General features: G+C 42.5%; 2 protein-coding genes across 7 annotated transcripts in view; one reads left to right on the top strand and one right to left on the bottom strand.

The window, feature by feature from the left end:
* LOC118393558 (amyloid-beta A4 precursor protein-binding family A member 1) overlaps positions 1-10,437 on the top strand; it is a 105,494-nt gene extending 95,057 nt beyond the window's left edge. For 5 of the 6 annotated variants that reach the window (XM_035786321.2, XM_035786320.2, XM_035786319.2 and 2 more), the window contains 8 exons: positions 2,396-2,428; positions 3,832-3,918; positions 4,384-4,572; positions 5,536-5,715; positions 7,086-7,298; positions 7,718-7,837; positions 8,067-8,207; positions 9,178-10,437. In XM_035786321.2, the coding sequence (XP_035642214.1) occupies positions 2,396-2,428; positions 3,832-3,918; positions 4,384-4,572; positions 5,536-5,715; positions 7,086-7,298; positions 7,718-7,837; positions 8,067-8,207; positions 9,178-9,249 (1,035 nt within the window). In that variant the 3' untranslated portion in view covers positions 9,250-10,437. The remainder of the gene's footprint in view (positions 1-2,395; positions 2,429-3,831; positions 3,919-4,383; positions 4,573-5,535; positions 5,716-7,085; positions 7,299-7,717; positions 7,838-8,066; positions 8,208-9,177) is intronic. The other variant, XM_035786323.2, reaches the window with a different exon arrangement.
* A 2,895-nt stretch (positions 10,438-13,332) lies between these two features.
* LOC118393559 (endosomal transmembrane epsin interactor 1) overlaps positions 13,333-21,217 on the bottom strand; it is a 69,994-nt gene continuing 62,109 nt past the window's right edge. The window contains exons 9-10 of the mRNA XM_035786324.2: positions 17,338-17,660; positions 13,333-15,567 (exon numbers count right to left, since the gene is read on the bottom strand). Coding sequence (XP_035642217.1) covers positions 15,208-15,567; positions 17,338-17,660 — 683 coding nt within the window. The 3' untranslated portion in view covers positions 13,333-15,207. The remainder of the gene's footprint in view (positions 15,568-17,337; positions 17,661-21,217) is intronic.

Here is a 21,217-nt window from a genome sequence, read left to right as displayed (position 1 = left end):
TATCGAGAATATGCATATCCTTGCGTCAGGTACTGAGCTACAGGCAGTTAGATTTGGGTATGTCATTTTAGGCAAAAAAATAAATAAAAAAGGGTCAGATTACAATTCAAGAGGTTTTAAACCCCTTTAAACCCCTTTGTTATGGCAAGCCAACATAAGTTCAGGAGTAAACGTGCTGAACAAATCACATAATAAGTTGCATGGACTCACTCTGTGTGCAATAATAGTGGTTAACATGATTTTTGAATGACTACCCCAATTATCTGTAAGGTCCTTCGGCTGAGTAGTGAATTTGAAGCACATATTCAAGCACAAAGTCAGGGAGGTTTTCCAATGCCTCGCAATGAAGGGCACCAATTGGTAGAAGGGTAAAAATGAAAAAAAGCAGACTGAATATCCCTTTGAGCATATTGAAGATATTAATTACACTTTGGATGGTGTATCAATACACCCAGTCACTACAAAGATACAGTCACCCTTCCTAACTCAGTTGCCAGGGAGGAAGGAAAGAGATCAGGGATTTCACCATGAGGCCAATTGTAATTTTAAAACAGTTAGAGTTGAATGGCTGTGATAGGAGAAAACTGAGGATGGATCAACAACATTGTAGTTACTCCACAATACTGAACTAAATGACAGAGTGAAAAGAAGGAACCCTTTTCAGAATACAAATATTCCAAAATATGCATCCTGTTTGCAACAAGGCACTAAAGTAATACTGCAAATAATGTGACAAAGAAATTAACTTATCTGAGTACCACTCTTCATATTCTCAAGCATGGTGGTGCCTGCATCATGTTATGAGTATGCTTGTCATCGGCAAGGACTAGGGAGTTTTTTAGGATAAAAAGAAATGGAATAGAGCTAAGCACAGGCAAAGTCCTAGTGGAAAACGTGGTTCAGTCTGCTTTCAAACAGACACTGGAAAGCAAATGTACCTTTCAGCTGTACAATAACCGAAAACACAAGGCCAAATATACACTGGAGTTGCTTACCAAGATGACATTGAGTGGACTAGTTACAGTTTTGACTTAAATTGGCTTGAAAATATATGGCAAGACTTGAAAATGGCTATGTAGCAATGATCAACAACCAACTTGACAGAGCTTGAATTTGAAAAATAATGATCGGCAAATATTGTACAATCCAGGTGTGCAAAGCTTTTAGAGACTTACCCAACAAGACTCACAGCTGCAATTACTGCCAAAGGTGTTATCCAACATGTATTGGGTTGAATACTTATCTAATCAAGATATATTAGTGTTTCAGTTTATATTCATTTTAAAATGTATTTTTTTCCACTTTGATATTGGAGTATGTTGTGTAAATCAATGCCAAAACAATTACAATTCAATCTATTTTAGTTGCACTTTGTAACACAACTAAATGTGGGAAAGTCAAGGTGGTTGAATACTTTCCGAAGGCACTGTACCTATTAGTTTACTATGTATTGTAAAGACATACTCAAGATTCCAATTAAGCATGATACACTTTCACATTAATTGACCTCATTCAGTGAATTTGACCATAAATTAATGGTGCAGTTTAATTTCAAAAAGTATTAGGGTGGTAATAACTGTGTCTAATCCTTTTAGTGCACTAGTGAGTCACCTGCTGGCCAAAACATAACCCACTGAACAGTAGTAGATATGCCATTGGGTACTTTTTTAAAGACTGGTTGACTACAGACTGGTTGAATCCCAGACATTTAAATGTATGATATGTTCTAAAATGGAATGTCCCAATGGATGTAATCAAAACACACACTGCCACTCAATCCCCTCCCCAGATCCATAGGCCTACTATCTATGCCCATGCTACTTCGGCCCTGCACTACTCTGACCACACACACACACACACACACACACACACACACACACACACACACACACACACACACACACACACACACACACACACACACACACACACACACACACACACACACACACACACACACACACACACACACACACACACACACACACTGCAAACAGGATGCATATTTTGCTTAAAATAGCAACCGCTGTGTTATTGTGAAATGTCAGGACTTTTTGGAGTGTCAATTCTTTTGAACCATTACAAATCCTATTTTCCCTAACCGTTAACCTTTAACCTAACCCTAACTCCTAAACAACTAAACTTAACCCTAAACATAACCCTTTAGCTTAAAATAGCAATTTTGAACAAATTGAGGACCTGAAGAAAGTCCTGACTTTTCAAAAAAGTTGTTTCTTATCTGTTCAGGACATTAAGATGAAATGTAAGGATATTGGGTCCTGATAATGGAAAACAAGCACACCCACACATACACACAGCGCACCCTGCCTGAGCCCTGAGCCCTGCTTCAGTCTAACCCATTCTCCTGTATGTATGTTTGTTCCATGCCAAGCAGACGGCCCAGAAATTAGCCAAAAACAAGAAGAAGGTGCGGTACTCCTCATTGATTGGCTGTTCAGTGTTCCGTTGTGTTTTCCTGTGTCTGTCTGTGTCTATGTCCCAAATGGCACCCTACTCCCTATTTAATGCACTACTTTTGACCAGCGCCCAATAGGCTATATAGGGAATAGGGTGCCATTAGGGACTCATGCTGTGTAAAGTCTCTCTCTCTCTCTCTCCTCTTTCCTTATTTTTCTACTTATTTTACTCGCTGTATTTTCTGAATCCAGCAACAAAGTCCTCTCTGTTGATTTGCAGTCATGTTATGTATACCATTCTTAGGTTTGTCTGTCAGTTAAATCCGTCACCATTTTCTCATTCCATGTCAGACATTCTCCGATTTTATCCTCCTATAGAGTTTCTACAAGATACTGACAGGAATACATGGACACATGACATAGATGTACAACGAATAAAAGCTTTATATGAGGAGAAACTGAAATTGCTGGATGCAGAAAATGGCTGTGCAGCCATTTTTGTTATACCATGAAGTTGTGTTGTGTTTGTGATCGTAATTGAAGAGGTTTTTCCCTGGCACTAGCTTCTGTATTAGTGTGGTACTTCACTGTGGTTGTAACAATTGCAAGGCTGTTAGCACTGTGAATCCTGTGGATGGCTAACATTACACACAGCAGCACCTCTCTTTTCCAACACAGACCGACTAAGTATTCACTGTAACCCCAAAGTTTCCCAACTCCGGTCCTGGGGACTCACAGGCATCCATCCAGGTTTTCATTACAACCAACACTCTCATCACTGTAATACGACTTAAATGAAGTGGCCAAAAACCAATATAACTAGAGTGAAACCCAGTTAACACAGTGGGTCCGCAGGAGGGAAGTTGAGAAACACCACAGTATAACTAATAAGACTAACCCCATTACTAACTCCAGTCTCTCTGCTACCTATGGACAGGCTATACTCGACTAACTACTGGACTAACTCTGAATACGCTGTACAAGCCAGAATTACACTGAAGGAAAACAACAACACACACACACACACACACACACACACACACACACACACACACACACACACACACACACACACACACACACACACACACACACACACACACACACACACACACACACACACACACACACACACACACACACACACACACACACACACACACACACACACACACACTACCTGCAACATTCTGAACACCTCAAAGCTTTTGATTGATTGAAAGTGCTGGTGTCTTCCTTCAGTGTTATCTCGGGTAGTTGTGGACTGTCTCTGACCTCTGTCTAGTTGTGGAATGATAATAATGGACTGTCAGCTGTACTGCTCTAATAATAGACTAGATGCTCAATTGCCCTGTTCTGTCTCTGTGTCTTTCTCTGTCACTGTATGTATCGGTCTGTGTGTGTGTCTAAGCAGGCTCCAGAAGGTGAGGCCCAGCCCATGACGGAGGTGGACCTCTTCATCTCCACCCAGAGGATTAAAGTCCTCAACGCTGACTCACAGGTATACTCTCTCTGTCTCTCATCTTCTATGTTGTCCACTTCTCTGTTGACATTTCTCCTCCTCTCCTCCTGGCTCATTAATCGCAGCGTGGGGCCAATCAGGGGGCCTGGCCACACTAGCCAATTACCTGCACAAGTACCCCTGGGACAATCAATATAGTATAGTGTAGATTTTTTCACACGACAACTAATGGCGTTGCTTTGATAATGGTTTGGTCCTGAGTTTCTTCTTTCTGTGCCCTCCCTGTCCTGACCATAGACATAGAGAAGGGTTGAATCTGTTAGACCTGAAACGTATGGTATTGACTGTCCCCTCTGTGTCTACAGCAGACCATGATGGGCCACCCCCTGACCATAACATCACCCCTTAACCTTTGAACCCTGACCATAACCCTATCATCACACTTTAACCCCTAACCCTATCATCACCTCTTAACCCTTGACCCTATCTCTCCTCTATCTACAGGAGACTATGATGGACCACCCTCTGAGGACCATCTCCTACATCGCTGACATCGGCAACATTGTGGTTCTGATGGCAAGGCGCCGTATGCCCCGCCCAGACTCCATGGACAGCGTGGAGGCGTCAGACCCCGCCGAGGACGAGAAACAACGGCAGTACAAGATGATCTGCCACGTCTTTGAGTCCGAGGATGTGAGGATCTCACTTTACTTTTACTTTCAAACGATGTCTCTTCATCTCTCCCTCCCTCCCTCCCTACTTACTCTCTGTCTTTTACTCTCTCACTCTTTCTCGTTTGTTCATTCATTCACTCTGTATAACTTTCTCTGTATCTTTTATTTGATTACAACCCTTACTTTATGTTGGTATTTCACACACTCTCTCTCTCTCTCTTTGTGGTTACAACTACAACCCTTAGTCTCTCCACCGCGCTCTCTCCCTCTCTTTCTCATAATTTTTCTCTCTGTATCTGGATTCGACTCGTCCTGTTTACTGACTCTCAAAATTATAGCATTTTAATGTTGCATTAATGAATCATAATCAAGTCTCCACACCCTCCCTCATCATCTAATGGTTCATTTCACTTGACAGAGTTGTTTTTGGGACCCCTGGTGTAACTGGGTTCACACACACACACACACACACACACACACACACACACACACACACACACACACACACACACACACACACACACACACACACACACACACACACACACACACACACACACACACACACACACACACACACACACTCGCGCACACACACGCGCACACACACACATGCCAGTGATGACACACATTCCAGTAAACAGAACAAACCAATCAGGACAGAAGTGTTTCATATTGATGAGATGAATGTTTCATCTCTCTGAGTCACACTATGTCTTCTGAAGTTGATCTCAAATCACTGGAGTACAGAGAAAGGAAAGGTCTGCCAGAAGACATAGTGTGACTCAGAGAGATGAAACATTCATCTCATCAATATGAAACACTTCTGTCCTGATTGGTTTGTTCTGTTTAAAGCCCCTACGCAGTCTTTTTGATTGGATTTTAAATCATCACTGTATGTCTAACGAATCACTGTGTCACAGTTTATTTCCCTCCCTCTCCTCCATCCCTTGCCTCCCTCTCTCCCACTCTCCCTCTCCAGGCCCAGCTGATTGCCCAGTCTATAGGCCAGGCCTTCAGTGTGGCGTACCAGGAGTTCCTGCGGGCTAACGGCATCAACCCAGAGGACCTGAGTCAGAAGGAGTACAGTGACCTGCTCAACACGCAGGACATGTACAACGACGACCTCATACACTTTTCCAAGTCTGAGAACTGCAAAGACGTGAGTCTGTTGTAGAATGATGAACAGTACCCGTCTGTATTCTGTACCTGGTTTCATCTTACTAAAGGCGTTCGTAAAGCTAACGCTACGGTGTATTAATACATCTGTTCCACTTCTACAAGTCCGAGAACGACCGTGGTTTTACGAATGAAGAGCGGAGTTCTTACTATGCTATAAACTGTCTCCAGTCAGCAGCACCACTGAATCATTTTTAACCTTGAAACCAAGACCATGGCGCGGAGTAAGAACTCAAGTTCGAAATGAAGCAAAGCAGCAAAGATGTGAGTCTCTCAGACACTGGGATCTCCCAGGCAGGCCTCTGGAGAATTAATCAATTGATTTTACCAGTTAAAAAAACACAGTACATTTTTTAAAAATGCGGTAGTGATATATCACAAAAAGTCTGAGACTTATTTCCCCTAAAAGAAAAGTGGTCCTCTTTGATGGAGATTGAAAAGGCTCTCTAGTAGTCGGTGTCAGATGATGGGAAGGGAGTTGAGGCAGTTCGCTGGAAATGCAGTATAGCTCGAGTGGAGGGGGCATCGATGGTACAGTCAAGAAGAAGCAAAGACTCTTAGTCAGTGCACCACACCTGCTCCTCCGAGGTTCAGTTCCTCCACAGGAGCGGCTCCTCCACAGGTACAGGTCCTCCATTGCCCGAAAATGTGGCACCCCACTTGGGTGTAGGGCATGGAGTCTTGATTATGATTCATCTTTTAATGCGTCATTAAAATAACAAATATAAAGCCACCACACATTGATAGTGGTTAGGAACAGTCCCTTTGCCTTCTCTGCCATCCCTGGAAACTGCAAGAAGCAGTTGTCAATCCCAGCAGATGAAACAAAAAAGCCAGTGCTGCATTATTTAAATCCAAATAGTGTAACTATCAAGCCAAACAAATATACTTTTGATCTGTCCTGCAACTGTGAGGCAAGACAACCAAATGTAAGTGAAACACAGAGCAATGAAAATCCCCATAAATAAATTGAAAGAATACATAAAAAACACAGAACAAGGTGCCATGGCAACCACGGATGTACAACGTAGTTAAACAAAACATTTGTTATTATGCCAAAAGTAGTGAACTATGGCTGGGTTGACACAGGCAGCCCAATTATGATAGTTTGCCCAATTGCTGGCAAAAGAGCTGATCTGATTGGCCAATAAAACAATTTTAGCACACAAAAAAGATCCGAATTGGGCTGCCTGTGTAAACGCAGCCTATGTAGAGAGAAGGGTTTGCTCTTTATTTGGGGTGTAGACCAGGTTACTGTAAAAGCATTTTGTGGCAACTGCTGATGTAAAAAAGGCTTTATAAATACATTGAGATCAACCGATTGATTGATTGACTGATTGTGGTTCTCCCCAGATTTACATAGAGAAGCAGAAAGGTGAGATTCTGGGCGTGGTCATTGTGGAGAGTGGGTGGGGCTCCATCCTGCCCACAGTCATCATCGCCAACATGATGCATGCTGGTCCGTCGGAGAAGTCAGGCCGTCTTAATATCGGAGACCAGATTATGTCTATCAACGGGACCAGTCTGGTGGGGCTACCCCTGTCCACCTGCCAGACCATAATTAAGGTAACACACACTCTCTCCTCTCTCTCTTTCTCTCTCTCCTTTTCCCTCCCTCCCTCCCTTTCTCATCTTCAATCAGTCTGGTGGGGCTACCCCTGTCCACACACACTCTCTCCTCCCTCTCTTTCTCTCTCCTTGCATTAGTCTGGTAGGCCTGCCCCTGTCTGCCAGAGTGTCATCAAGGTACTGGAGGACAGGATATCTCTTCTAACTCTCCTTCCTGTATTTCTCATCTATCTCTGCATCCTCTTTCTTTCCTCGCTATCTCTGTATCCTCTCCTCTTACAATGACGTGTTCTCTTTTATGTGAGAACGGGAATGCAGAGGACAGTGCAGTACACACAGCCAACATCTATACTTGTCACCTACCAATTATCTTATTAGACTAGTTTAATTCATTCTCCACTTCTCTTCTCTCTCAGGGTCTGAAGAACCAGTCTCGTATCAAGCTGAACATTGTCAGGTGTCCTCCTGTTACCACGGTGCTCATCAGACGACCTGACCTCAGATACCAGCTGGGCTTCAGCGTACAGAACGGCATTGTGGGTATCACCAGGGAGACCATGTGTTGTGTGATATCATGAGCCCCAAACTTTCTCGGCATTTGACGTTGTCCTCTTTGCTTTGTGATAATAACCTTCCGTTTGTGTATGATAGTGGTGACTCTTGAAGTGATGGGCTCATGCTTTTGCGGAAACTGAATATAACAAACGTTAAGCCGATTGTCTGAATGTAACTGTCTTTTTTGGACCTTCCCCTGCACACCCACAGATCTGCAGCCTTATGCGAGGGGGCATCGCTGAGAGGGGAGGGGTCAGGGTCGGCCACCGCATCATCGAGATCAATGGCCAGAGCGTGGTGGCCACGCCCCACGAGAAAATCGTCCACATCCTGTCCAATGCTGTGGGAGAGGTGAGGTCAGAGGGGAAAGGTCATTCTGAGCCTGTAACTGTTAAAAAAGCATTTCAGTTTTGGTGCTGGACCGTCAACCATTGTTGGGTTAGGTTTAGGGTATTCTCGCATAGCCATACCTCCAAAACAGTGGAGGCTGCTGAGGGGAGGATAGCTCATAATAATGGCTGGAACGGAGCGAATAAAATGGAATCAAACACATGGAAAACACGTTTGATGTTGTTGATACCTTTCCCCGTATTCCGCTCCTGCCATCACCATGTGCCTAATTAAGGTTCCACCAATCTCCTGTGCCTAATTAAGGTTCCACCAATCTCCTGTGCTCCAAAATCATGTCACGCTTCCTTTGGTGGTCTGGAGAATTTGGTATTAGCCGAAATGGTTAGAATGGTTCGCAGGATTCCAGCAGCTACATTTTTATTGGATGTTACATTTCAAGAACTTTCCCCACATGCCCCTAAATGGGCGCTGCATCTTTGCTATGTTTGTCACTGTTTTCAGACCAGGTAAGATACATTTTGTAGAGTTGTTGCTAGTTTGCAACATTGGTGAAAATGGAAGAAAGCTTGGAGTAAAAACTGAATTATGGTTTGCCAGTGGGTGCTCTACACACAAAATCGAGTCGGTGAAACTTCTCTGCTTGAAAACTCTACAACAAAAAAAGAGACGTTATGAGTGGGCACCTGTGGAGCTCTGCCCAAGCAAGGCATTTCATTTGTTTGACGTGTTGTTAGGCATCTTTGTTGTCTGCCATTGATTTCCCCAGGCTTTCTGTATAGGGAAGCCTGGTTCTCGACAAGGCTACGGTTAGGTTTGTCTAGGGTTAGGGTTGAGCTGGCATGTGGACATGAAGCTAGGGTTGGGGGTAAGGCTATGGTTGTGTAGTTACTGTATATCCATGATCAGCGTGACTCTCATTCTTCGGCTTTCTGACTTTCTTCGTCTTTCGTTCTCTCGCTCTCTTCCACAGATCCACATGAAGACGATGCCAGCTGCCATGTACCGCCTGCTAACTGCCCAGGAGCAACCTGTTTACATCTAGTGATGACCTCCCTCTCCTACCCTGACATCCGACCTCACCCCCCGATGACCTCACTCCCTAACCCCCAGCATCACTGCACCCTCTATGTGTGAGCAACTCCTCCCCCTCCCTCAAGCCCCAGATCACCATTGGAGACTGAAGCTTCTTAATCATAACGAATGGACATATCACATGCTCTGGATGACTATTTTATCTGATTGTTTTGCTGTGGAGAGTAGAGTTTGGCTGAAAAAGACAGCTTGTTCAAGCCCCTCCCATACTGAGGGTTGCTCCCTGAGCTTCACACTGACCTTCCCATGTTTCTTTCTCTCCCTCTCTCTGTTTCTCTCTCTCTCTCTCTCTCTCTCTCTCTCTCTCTCTCTCTCTCTCTCTCTCTATCCCTCTCCCTCTCACTTTCTATCGTTCTACCTCTCTTCTCTATCCCTCTCCCTTTCTCTCACCGGCTGCACTCGTCTGATGTAATGTTGAATATTTCTGTGTTCTCCCACAACACAAACAAAAAGAGAGGGAGTGTGAGACTTGCTGATAAACAAGTGTTACTACTCTGAACAACAAGCCCCTATCATTCCTCGTCATAACATTCCATGCCTTCCGTCTAACGTTAATGAATGTCCAAGCAGGGAGGACTTTTCCCGACTGTGGAAGTCCTCCAGGAAAGACAAAGAAAACCAAACGTTCCCATTTATTTTATTTTTTTAAATGTTGTTTTTAAGGCTGAGATTTGGTCTGATATAACAAGCATTCCAAGTTTCTCCACGCGCATCTGTTTTAAGTCAGGCCTCGTCAAGGGAAGGCTACACTACATAGACCAAATGATTTAAAACCTTCCAAAGGAATTCACATTCCCTTCTGAAACAACATGCAGCCCAGGGAAAACAGTTCTACAAGGCTGGAGGACAGCCTTGTAAGACAGTGTTTAGACAGAAGCCAGCCCTGAAATGGGAGCTTTTGAAAGTAAACATGTAATTCTACCTATTGCCAGGACAACAAAATAACACTGGTCTCGTTCTCACATGGAATTAGCATTAATAGCAAAACGCTCTCCATCCTCATCTTTCCCTTCAGCATCATCTTGAACTGAAAACTATGATTAGGTGACAACAGAACTCACAACCACTATTACGGAAGGAAAAAAAACAAACACTTGCTAATATTTTTTCAAAATCGGTTCGGCTAATCACATACTATTTCCACTCTGGGAAGAGGGGACTCTGCATCATCACACCACCATATGTCTTAAGGGTTTACAGTCACTCAGAGACCAGAGCTTAAAGTAAATGCCCAGTGTTTCTAAATTTCTATGAAATATGACCAATAATTACAATATGAGTGAAATGAATTTCGTTTAAAAAAAATGGTAATTGGTATGTTAAAAAGTAGCTTTTCTGTGTTGGAATGGTATGGGCGTACCCCAACAACAGAATAGTGTGGCCGTATACTGGTCATTAAAAATATTCACGCAAGTAGACCGCTGATTGACCAGCTCAGCCTCCTCTAGACAGCTGATTGACCACCTCATCCCCTTCAGGGTGATACGTCTATGAGAAAATAGCAAGCATTTTTGAAAAGGTTTGTTTGAGATACAAGTTTGAGGTGGGGTTTTTGAAGTCTTTTTTTCCCCCCACAATTTATGTTTTGGTCACATTCAAGTCAACAACATTATTTGGATATGAGTTAACAGCATATGAACTTTAAAAGTGAAATTTTAACTGGGCAGTTACTTTAAGCCATACGTTACATTTCACATAGTCTGTATCCCAAATGGCACCCTATTCCCTATTGTGCACTACTTTTAAGCAGGGCCCATAGGGCCTGGATCGAAAGTAGTGCACTTATGTAGGGGATAGGGTGCCATTCGGGACGCCTCCACAAAGGTTCTGTACTATAGGCTCTGGTGGTGGAATACAGTAGAAGCTAAAACTGTTCAGATCCATCTTAGGCTGAGGAGAGATAGCAGAGGTCAACCAGATGTGTATAGAATACCTCAGACTTTGGCACCAAACTGAAGTTCAGGATTTAATATTTTTTTGCGACCATGACAGTTGGATAAGATTGTATTACAGTACAACCTTAAAAACAACCTGCAATGAAATTATTTTATATTTTCATTACCAAGGATTTTTCATCCTCTGTCTTATTTAATATTTTTAAAAATGTCTTGAATATAATCTGCAATATTTTTGCCAGACTATACTGTAATTCTGTTTATAGGTCATTATATTGCATTGCATTTGGATCTCAATCTTTATACTTGAAGGATGCTTATCATAGTACATGAAATGGGTCATTAGTTTGTTATTTAAAAAACATGATTTATTCTTTTATTTTTAGATTTTATTTTGTTATCTCGCAAATGTGATGAAATGAAAGTACTGAAATGAGTCAACATATTATCTCCCTGGTGTACATGATTCACAAGTCCTCAAATGTATCTCTGTTGCATAAAGTGGATAGATGTTCCTCTCCTGTTTATGTTGGGCCCTGCTGCCTTTCTGACTAGAAGTGATTAATGAGGCTACAGTGTTTTGAGACTAGGAGCTCGATTCCATCCTTATCGGTGAATAGCAACTTGACATTTAAAGGTCATTTCTGATTTAGCCAACATATGCAGCATTTCACCGTGAATTCAGTCTCCGCGAACGCAGGAATAGTGCCTTTACATTTCATTCGCGCTATAGCCCTTGTAACTAAAGCAAGATGCGACGACTTACCACTGGTAATGAACACGTCAACCACAATGGAAGCATTATGTTGTAGTAGTAAATTGATGAGCAGATGCTCTGATTATGGCCTTGCTCTAGGAGTGTCAGTTAATACAGATGATGGATTGACAATGGGAAGAAATGACTAATGTTGATGTTATGATTCCTCCTCTATAACCACATATCCTCCCTTTCATTGATCTGTCTGGCCTGCCGTATACATTTCAAAACCTATTTTCTTCACAGAAGTAAATAAGACTCTTCTCACTCTAGCTCTACTCTGGGTCTGTAAGCTTACTTAAGAATCAGATCTAGTTATTTTAGAATGTTTTAAAATGTCATTCAGAAATGTCTAGAACTCTAGACAATTTAAAAAAAATGAATTCCAGGAAGCTTCCACCTTGTTTAACGTGAATGAGCTTTGACCTTCTGCCCAGACATCCTCTCCCTCAATTCCTGTCCCCTGTGTCACTTCCCGCTTGAGACACGCCCCCTTTGGATTCGTGTTTACAAACCGTCATGGGACAGTTTCCGGGTTGGGGAGTGGGCACACATTATGACGTGTGTCATAATAACGCCTCTGTAGGAGGGACACATTCTGTTGCGACACCTCCCCTACACTGACTTGTGGAGGGGACACATTATTATGACGCTACACCTCTTGCGAGTTGCTGCTGGAGCACCCTGCCACCTGAGCTTGTGTGCCAAACGTTGACCCTTCCCCTCTGCCCTACTCTCCCCTCTAAACCATTGATTGTTCCAAATGTCTATTCTATCTCATCCCTAAATCAAATGTTGGCCTTATTTATTACTGTACTTATGACATTGAACTACTAAATGATACTGAAAAAGTAGTTCCTGTGCGGTTGACCACATGATGTTCTAGCATGGTTTATCTATGGAGTCACCGGTTGGTCGGTAATATGCTGTATCATTCCTGCTTCTAGTGTGTGTGGTGTGTAATGACAACTTCTTTACTCCATGTTCAACCAAAACCAGCTGGACTACATAATATATACATAAATATATATATAAAGGTATATATACTTCTAATGGTTATTTGTGTGTTTGGATTGACCATATAAGCAAGCTTCAATGGATAACAAGTAACGTGAAAAGAGAATTCAAACTGATGGCAAGGGCCCTTAATGTGACTCAGAAAGAAGGGGTTTCATATGAACTAGAGATGGAGTTGATTTGTGTGAAAATACATAACTGTACATATTTGACGAGCGCACAAGGTAACAAACACAGGGGCGTAATTACTGTAGACCTCCCCCGCAAAAAAAATTGTACTTTGTAAAGAGATGGTAGCAAACATACACTTGAGTAGATGGTGACTGAGAGGTGGGATAACTAGTGTTTATAATGCACTGTTTTGAATGTAATTAATCTAAAAAAAAAAAACACTTTCTGTAAAGCAATGGCAATGTTTATTTATTTGCTAGCTTTTCTGTGATGTTACAGTTATTGAACTACATTACCTTACCAGAACTGGAATGTTTGTAACAGTATTTACAACAATAAACTACTTGCAAAAGGACAGTACTGTTGTCACTTTCTTTTTTAAAGAGTGCGGCAGTCCTTTTGTTTTCTTTATTGAAGAGGTACTACAGTGTGGAAGATGGGGAAGTGTGAGTTAAAGGGCAGTGGGCCAGATTCGACCCCATGCCGACTGGCATACATACATGTGTGTGCCGGGGTCAGCGGCTGTAACCACTGGACCACACACTTTTTGTTGCCTTTAAAGGCCAGGATTCAATCCAAGGTGTGTTATAGAGCAATGCACTGGACAGCCGACAATGTGCCTTTTAAAGGTAATTAAGCATGGGAACATCAGCAGCATTTACCATGAATGGCATCTCTGCTAACGTTAGGGACATTGCCTAACGTGCACTGCTCTATAATGCGCATTGGGTTGAATCCCAGTCTAAAGGATGCAGTTTGATTGAATGAATTGAAGCTAAATTTAGCATCCCAATACTAAACACTCTTGCATTGTATGACCAGTGTAATTCATTTTGAACATTTCAAATGTACATGATTTGGAACATTTACAGGCAGAAGGGGTTGAACTGAATTTTCCTGGGTAGATAGTGAAGTGTAGAGAGAGACTCTTCCTTCCACAGACTCTCACATGCAGTTCTCCTTCCAGTTAGGCCTACATTTTCAATTGAGCAGACATATATAGCGGTTAACCGCAAATGTAGAAACATTTCCTTTGAAAGATGCAGGTTGGATTGAATCTAGCTCTTATTGTTCAGTGACACATTGCTGTCTAGCAGGGTCGTGCACAGACTGAAGAAAAAAAATACTTTCAATCTTGAAATTCATTCAATTTTTTTTTTTTTTTGCATAAGCCTATTTATTTCTGCAACAACACACACATCAGAAAAATACATGATTGACTACGGGAAAATAGGGTGAGGATTCAGCTGATCATTGTTGATGATTGACGTTAAACTGCTAGTTAGCTAGCTTGATTTATTTTTTACTGATTGTGATCAATAAATGCTCTTAAATGATAAAATAACTTCATAATAGAATATGCACAATCGTCTAACTCATGGTGGATATTTGAGTATATGGTGGTTAGGTACAGACTACCTGTGTTGCTGCTGCACGTATCAGCCAACCAGACCGAGTACTGATGATTATGTAAAATCAAGTGGCAGGGCAGACTGGGAAACAGGCACAACCCGGGCATGCCCAAGCTCCGCACAAGGCAGACCAACATGTGCAATCAACAGACGGGGTGGGGGTGGCGAACTTAACGATGACCTGCGGGCAGTGGGTTCAGAACAACAACGTCAAAAACGGTATTCAAAAAAACAAGTATACCGCCACCCAAAATGGGACTTGGCGAGTGGGAGGGCAAAGGGGCAGGTGCTGTCTAGCCATATGTTCAGTGCCAATCATTTTAGAACAGGTTGTATAGCAAAGAATAGTTCATGGGAAATATTCTCTCGCGATTCAAACATCTGTACTGAACACTTCAACAATATTAGCACAGCACAAATAAAAAATAAAAAACACATACAGACACTCTCATACACAACCACACACGCCCATGCAGCCTTCCCAAAGGCTAATCCTTGCAGTCTGTGGGACTTTTCTCCACTAGCTTTAGCAGTGGCAGTCCCAAACCTCACCACTAGTAGGAGCACTTCACTTGGAGTCAATGGGCTGTTTTCCCCCAGTGGAGCATAGCATTATTTCTTCGGTAGGGAGTTTTGAGATGGGATAACAGAGTTCATCAGAGCACAGTTTCCCTGAACACCCCTATGAGACTGTGGGGGCGCTCGCGATGATCCAAGTGTGACCCCGCCCGTGACGTCGACCTAGAACCCACCCTAGAACCTGCTCTAGACCCAGCTCTAGACCAGGACCTGGAGCCAGAGCCACCACCCTGCCTGTCCTCTAGCGGCTGCTTTTCCGCCCAGGTGAAGGTGCTGAGGTCCCCACAGCTCCCGAGGTGCAGCAGCCAGGGTTTCTTCCGGAGGGGCTGGGGCAGGGTCTGGGAGGAACAGTTCAACAGGGGGGCACTGGGTCTGGAGCGGGGCCTGGGGAGGGAGAGGGGCTGGAGGATAGCTGCTCTCTCTGATACTGTGATCACCTGGAGAGGAGGATATAAATGGTCCAGTTTAAAGGGATAGTTCACACAAATGTATCTCTTCTTATCTCCTCTTTCTCACCGACTCATCCTTCTCACCCCCTTCTTCCTCCGTCCTCCACTCCTCTACCTGTTCTATATACCTTCTATCTGTTCTATGCAGACCTGGGCAGAAAACAGTTGTATTTTGTAGTTTATTTGAAAATACCAACTTTTGTAAATACTTTAAATAGTCAAATATAGTTTATATAGAGTTTAAACTAAAAGGCAACTTTTTTCTTTGATATTCATACATATTCATACAGAAAACCAAATCATCTTTGAAAGTATTTTGAAAAAAGCTACAACAGTGAGCTGAAATTATTATATATACTAACTTTGTGATTATTACAATAGCAACATTGTTGTTACATATGACTTTGGAAATTGCTTTATAATTGCATAATAATGGAGTTATTACGTACGTGGAATAAGGAACAGTCACTATTCCTCTCAGCTCATTATGCAATTAAAATGCAATTACCAAAGTATTATGTAACAACATGCTAATAACATGTTGCTCCAAAAGTAATTACAGCTTTATTACACAGGCACAGGAACAGTTTAATGTTAAGCGTTACTGAGAACACTAACAGTAACAAAATATGGCTAAGTGTCGAAAGGAAACAAAATATACCACATACAAATATCAACTACAGCCAAGGTAGGGGGGGAAACGTGTTGGTTTGTATTCTGCATAAACTATCCTTTTAACTATGTTATAGTGTGTTTGAAATAAGAAGATGGACAAAGAGGTTAGAAGTTGATTTAGCTCAGAATTCGACTTGCAATTTGCAATGTTATCAAATGGCTTTTGTATTTTCGGGTATTATTAAGTGAATTGCAGCTTTTTACCTTTTCAGTGGCATGTTGAAAGAGTCATACAGTAGTTGAGCATCACAACGTATTTATACTTATCTTAGCAAAATATAATTGGTTAATTCACCGTTTCCAAAACTCTGTCCTAGGGACCCCAAGGAATGCATAGTACACAGCTGATTCAAATGATCAAAGCTGGATGATTAGTTGATTATTTGAATCAGCTGTGTAGTGCTAGGGCATGAACCAAAATGGTGCACCCCTTGGGGTCCAGAGGACCAAGTTTGGGAAACCGAGTCTGGATTGAGTGTCACAACTTATTTATAGTTATCTGTACAAAATATAATTGTTTAATTGGTTTGACTTGATTATGAACACCTGGGGCAATAGACATTCAGGAGAATAGATATTTACAGAATGTTCAGATAGAATAGTAGATAGTATTGTGTAGATCAAATATGACTAAGATAGATTGGAGATTGTGTTAGATATTCATTCTATTTATATCTTCAACATGAAGTGGCAGATGCAGCCCTGCAATTAGTTGAAACCAGCAAATCCAATAGCTTCATAAGATCTGGATATTTTTTTTATTTAAATAATATAATTAATAATATATCATATATTTAATAATATATAAAATAATATAATAATATATTAAGAAATATTAAGAAGTTGTGTTCTCAGATCTGTATTTAAATAGTTTAGAAAAAGTAGTAACTTTCGGAGCTCTTCATTGAAATAGTTTTGTAAAGTAAAAGTCATTTGTTTGGATCTTTATTCAGAGTCCCCTTCAAAGTAACTATTTGTTTCCCCATTTATAAAAAAAAATATTATACGAAGCATAGGTAAAACTATAGTTGTCCCAGGTCTGGTTCTATGTAAACCTCTACCTGTTCTATGTAGCCACTATACCTGTTCTATGTAGCTGGCACAGCGTACGGCCTCCTCCATTTGTTTCTGGTCAGAGCGCAGCACGCTGCGAATGCTGTCCACCAGTTCCTGGACCTCGGGGGTCAGGCTGCAGTGGACTGGCTGCTCCAGGAACCTACTGACCAGCTGCTGGGTGTGTCTGTAGCTCTGGTAGTCCACCATGGAGGAGGGCCGGGGCCGCCGAGGGCCTCTACCTCCCTGCCGGAGGGTCACTGTCTGGGTCCGAGAGGACTGGGCGGCCAGTGCGGACTGGGAAGTCTGGGTGGAAGTCTGGGTGGTCTGTGTGGCCGCCTCACAACTTAATACTGAGAAGGAGAGGGGGTAGGGGCTTAGTGTGTCTGTAGACTGGCATGCAGTGGGACGTCTGTTGGAAGCGTCAGCTTTGCTTTACAGTTTAGCAAATGACACACACACACGTCTTTATTGCAGTCATGCTGAGTAGATGATCAGATCTCACTTCTAACGAATCAAACACGACATTAGCCTATAACAAAGCATTCTTCAAAGATATCACAAGTGACTAGTGAATGGTCTGTGATGACTTCACTAGTCTAGGTGTGCGTCCTAAATGACACCCTATTCCCTAGGATCCATGAGATTGAAACAAACCTGTGAGGATCCAATTACGTATGTCAATACGACGACCAACACAGCAGTACACCTACAAGTGGCCCACGCATCTGGTAAGAGAGAAGATTATATTGTACACATTTGTCTATGTTAGGTTTCAATGTCCTGTACATTTTGTGTTTTTAGTGAAGGACTTAATCTGTGTCCGGGACACCGGAATTATGAGTTTTTGATGTCAGTAACTCCACTCCAACCATGTTCAGTGATGCAGGGGCTGGTCAAAAGTAGTGCAGAGAATAGGGTGCCATTTGGGCACAGCTAAGCCTATATTTCACTAAAAAGAGAAGACGTTTTACAATCGTTTTACAATTCCTTGTATCTCTTGTTCCAAAGACATTCTGAAGAATTAAAATGAGTAAATAGGACTTGCTTTACTGTGGATATTGATACTTTTGTACCTGTCTCCTCCAGCATCTTCACAAGGTCCTTTGCTGTTGTTCTGGGATTGATTTGCACTTTTCGCACCAAAGTACGTTCATCTCCAGGAGACAGAACGTGTCTCCTTCCTGAGCGGTATGACGGCTGCGTGGTCCCATGGTGTTTATACTTGCATACTATTGTTTGTACAGATGAACGTGGTACCTTCAGGCGTTCGGAAATTGCTCCTGAGTATGAACCAGACTTGTGGAGGTCTACAATTTTCCTGAGGTCTTGGCTGATTTCATTAGATTTTCCCATTATGTCAAGCAGAGGCACTGAGTTTGAAGGTAGGCACTGAAATACATCCACAGGTATACCTCCAATTGACTTAAATTATGTGAATTAGCCTATCAAGCTTCTAAAGCCATGACATCATTTTCTGGAATTTTCCAAGCTGTTTAAAGGCACAGTCAACTTAGTGTATGTAAACGTCTGACCCAGTGGAATTGTGATAGAGTGAATTGTAAGTGAAATAATCTGTCTGTAAAATATTGCTGTAAAATGACTTGAGTCATGCACACAGTAGATGTCCTCACCGACTTGCCAAAACTATAGTTTGTTAACTAGAAATTTGTGGAGTGGTTGCAAAACGAGTGGAAATGACTCCAACCTAAGTTTACGGAAACTTCCGACTTCAACTGCATATACAGTGTCCCTTTGGAATTACCTGGATTTCTGCATAAATTTGACGTACAATTTGATCTGATCTTCAACTAAGTCTTAATCTAATAACACACACATTATTGTATTTTTCTTGTCTATATTGAATACATAATTTAAACTTGGCACAGTGCAGGTTGGAAAACGTAGGTGAACCTTTAGGCTAATGACTTCTCCAATAGCTAATTGGAGTCTGGAGTCAACTAACCTGGAGTCGAATCAATGAGGCGAGATTGGAGATTTTGGTTAGAGCTGCCCTGTCCCATAAAAAACACTCACAAAATTTGAGTTTGCTATTCACAAGAAGCATTGCCTGATGTGAACCATGCCTCGAAAAGGGAAAGGGTTACAAAAGTATCTCTAAACGTCAGTCCACGGTAAGACAAATTGCCTATAAATGGAGAAATTCAGCACTGTTCCCTAGGAGTGGCCATCCTGCAAAGACGACTGCAAGAGCACAGCGCAGAATGCTCAATGAGGTTAATTAAGAAGAACCTTAGAGTGTCAGCTAAAGACAGAAATATCTGCAAGATGCTAACATCTCTGTTGACAAGTCTACAATACAGTGGGGAGAACAAGTATTTGATACACTGCCGATTTTGCAGGATTTCCTACTTACAAAGCATGTAGAGGTCTGTAATTGTTATCATGGGTACACTTCAACTGTCAGAGACGGAATCTAAAACAAAAATCCAGAAAATCACATTGTATGATTTTTAAGTCATTAATTTGCATTTTATTGCATGACATAAGTATTTGATCACCTACCGACCAGTAAGAATTCCGGCTCTCACAGACCTGTTAGTTTTTCTTTAAGAATCCCTCCTGTTCTCCACTCATTACCTGTATTAACTGCACCTGTTTGAACTCGTTACCTGTATAAAAGACACCTGTCCACACACTCAATCAAACAGACTCCAACCTCTCCCCAATGGACAAGACCAGAGAGCTGTGTAAGGACCTCAGGGATCAAATTGTAGACCTGCACAAGGCTGGGATGGGCTACAGGACAATAGGCAAGCAGCTTGGTGAGAAGGCAACAACTGTTGGCGCAATTATTAGAAAATGGAAGAAGTTCAAGGTGACGGTCAATCACCCTCGGTCTGGTGCTCCATGCAAGATCTCACCTCGTGGGGCATCAATGGTCATGAGGAAGGTGAGGGTTCAGCCCAGAACTACACTGCAGGATCTGGTCAATGACCTGAAGAGAGCTGGGACCACAGTCTCAAAGAAAACCATTAGTAACACACTACGCCGTCATGGATTCAAATCCTGCAGCGCACGCAAGGTCCCCCTGCGCAAGCCAGCGCATGTCCAGGCCCGTCTGAAGTTTGCCAATGACCATCTGAATGATCCAGAGGAGGAATGGGAGAAGGTCATGTGGTCTGATGAGACAAAAATAGAGCTTTTTGGTCTAAACTCCACTCGCCGTGTTTGGAGGAAGAAGAAGGATGAGTACAACCCCAAGAACACCATCCCAACCGTGAAGCATGGAGGTGGAAACATCATTCTTTGGGGATGCTTTTCTGCAAAGGGGACAGGATGACTGCACCGTATTGAGGGGAGGATGGATGGGGCCATGTATCGCGAGATCTTGGCCAACAACCTCCTTCCCTCAGTAAGAGCATTGAAGATGGGTCATGGCTGGGTCTTCCAGCATGACAACGACCCGAAACACACAGCCAGGGCAACTAAGGAGTGGCTCCGTAAGAAGCATCTCAAGGTCCTGGAGTGGCCTAGCCTGTCTCCAGTCCTGAACCCAAAAGAACATTTTTGGGGGGAGCTGAAAGTCCGTATTGCCCAGCGACAGCCCCGAAACCTGAAGGATCTGGAGAAGGTCTGTATGGAGGAGTGGGCCAAAATCCCTGCTGCAGTGTGTACAAACCTGGTCAAGAACTTCAGGAAACGTATGATCTCTGTAATTGCAAACAAAGGTTTCTGTACCAAATATTAAGTTCTGCTTCCATGATGTATGAGCTTCTCCCATTCCTCTCTGCAGATCCTCTCAAAGTCTGTCAGGTTGGATGGGGAGCGTTGATGCACAGCTATTTTCATGTCTCTCCAGAGATGTTTGATAGGGGCCACTCAAGGACATTCAGAGACTTGTCCCATAGCCACTCCTGCGTTTTCTTGGCTGTGTGCTTGGGTCATT

The sequence above is a fragment of the Oncorhynchus keta genome, chromosome 14 (genome assembly GCF_023373465.1).
Source record: "Oncorhynchus keta strain PuntledgeMale-10-30-2019 chromosome 14, Oket_V2, whole genome shotgun sequence".
Lineage (NCBI taxonomy): Eukaryota > Metazoa > Chordata > Actinopteri > Salmoniformes > Salmonidae > Oncorhynchus > Oncorhynchus keta.
The sequence above is the reverse complement of the archived record's forward strand: the minus strand, read 5'-3'. Positions and strand labels throughout refer to the sequence as shown.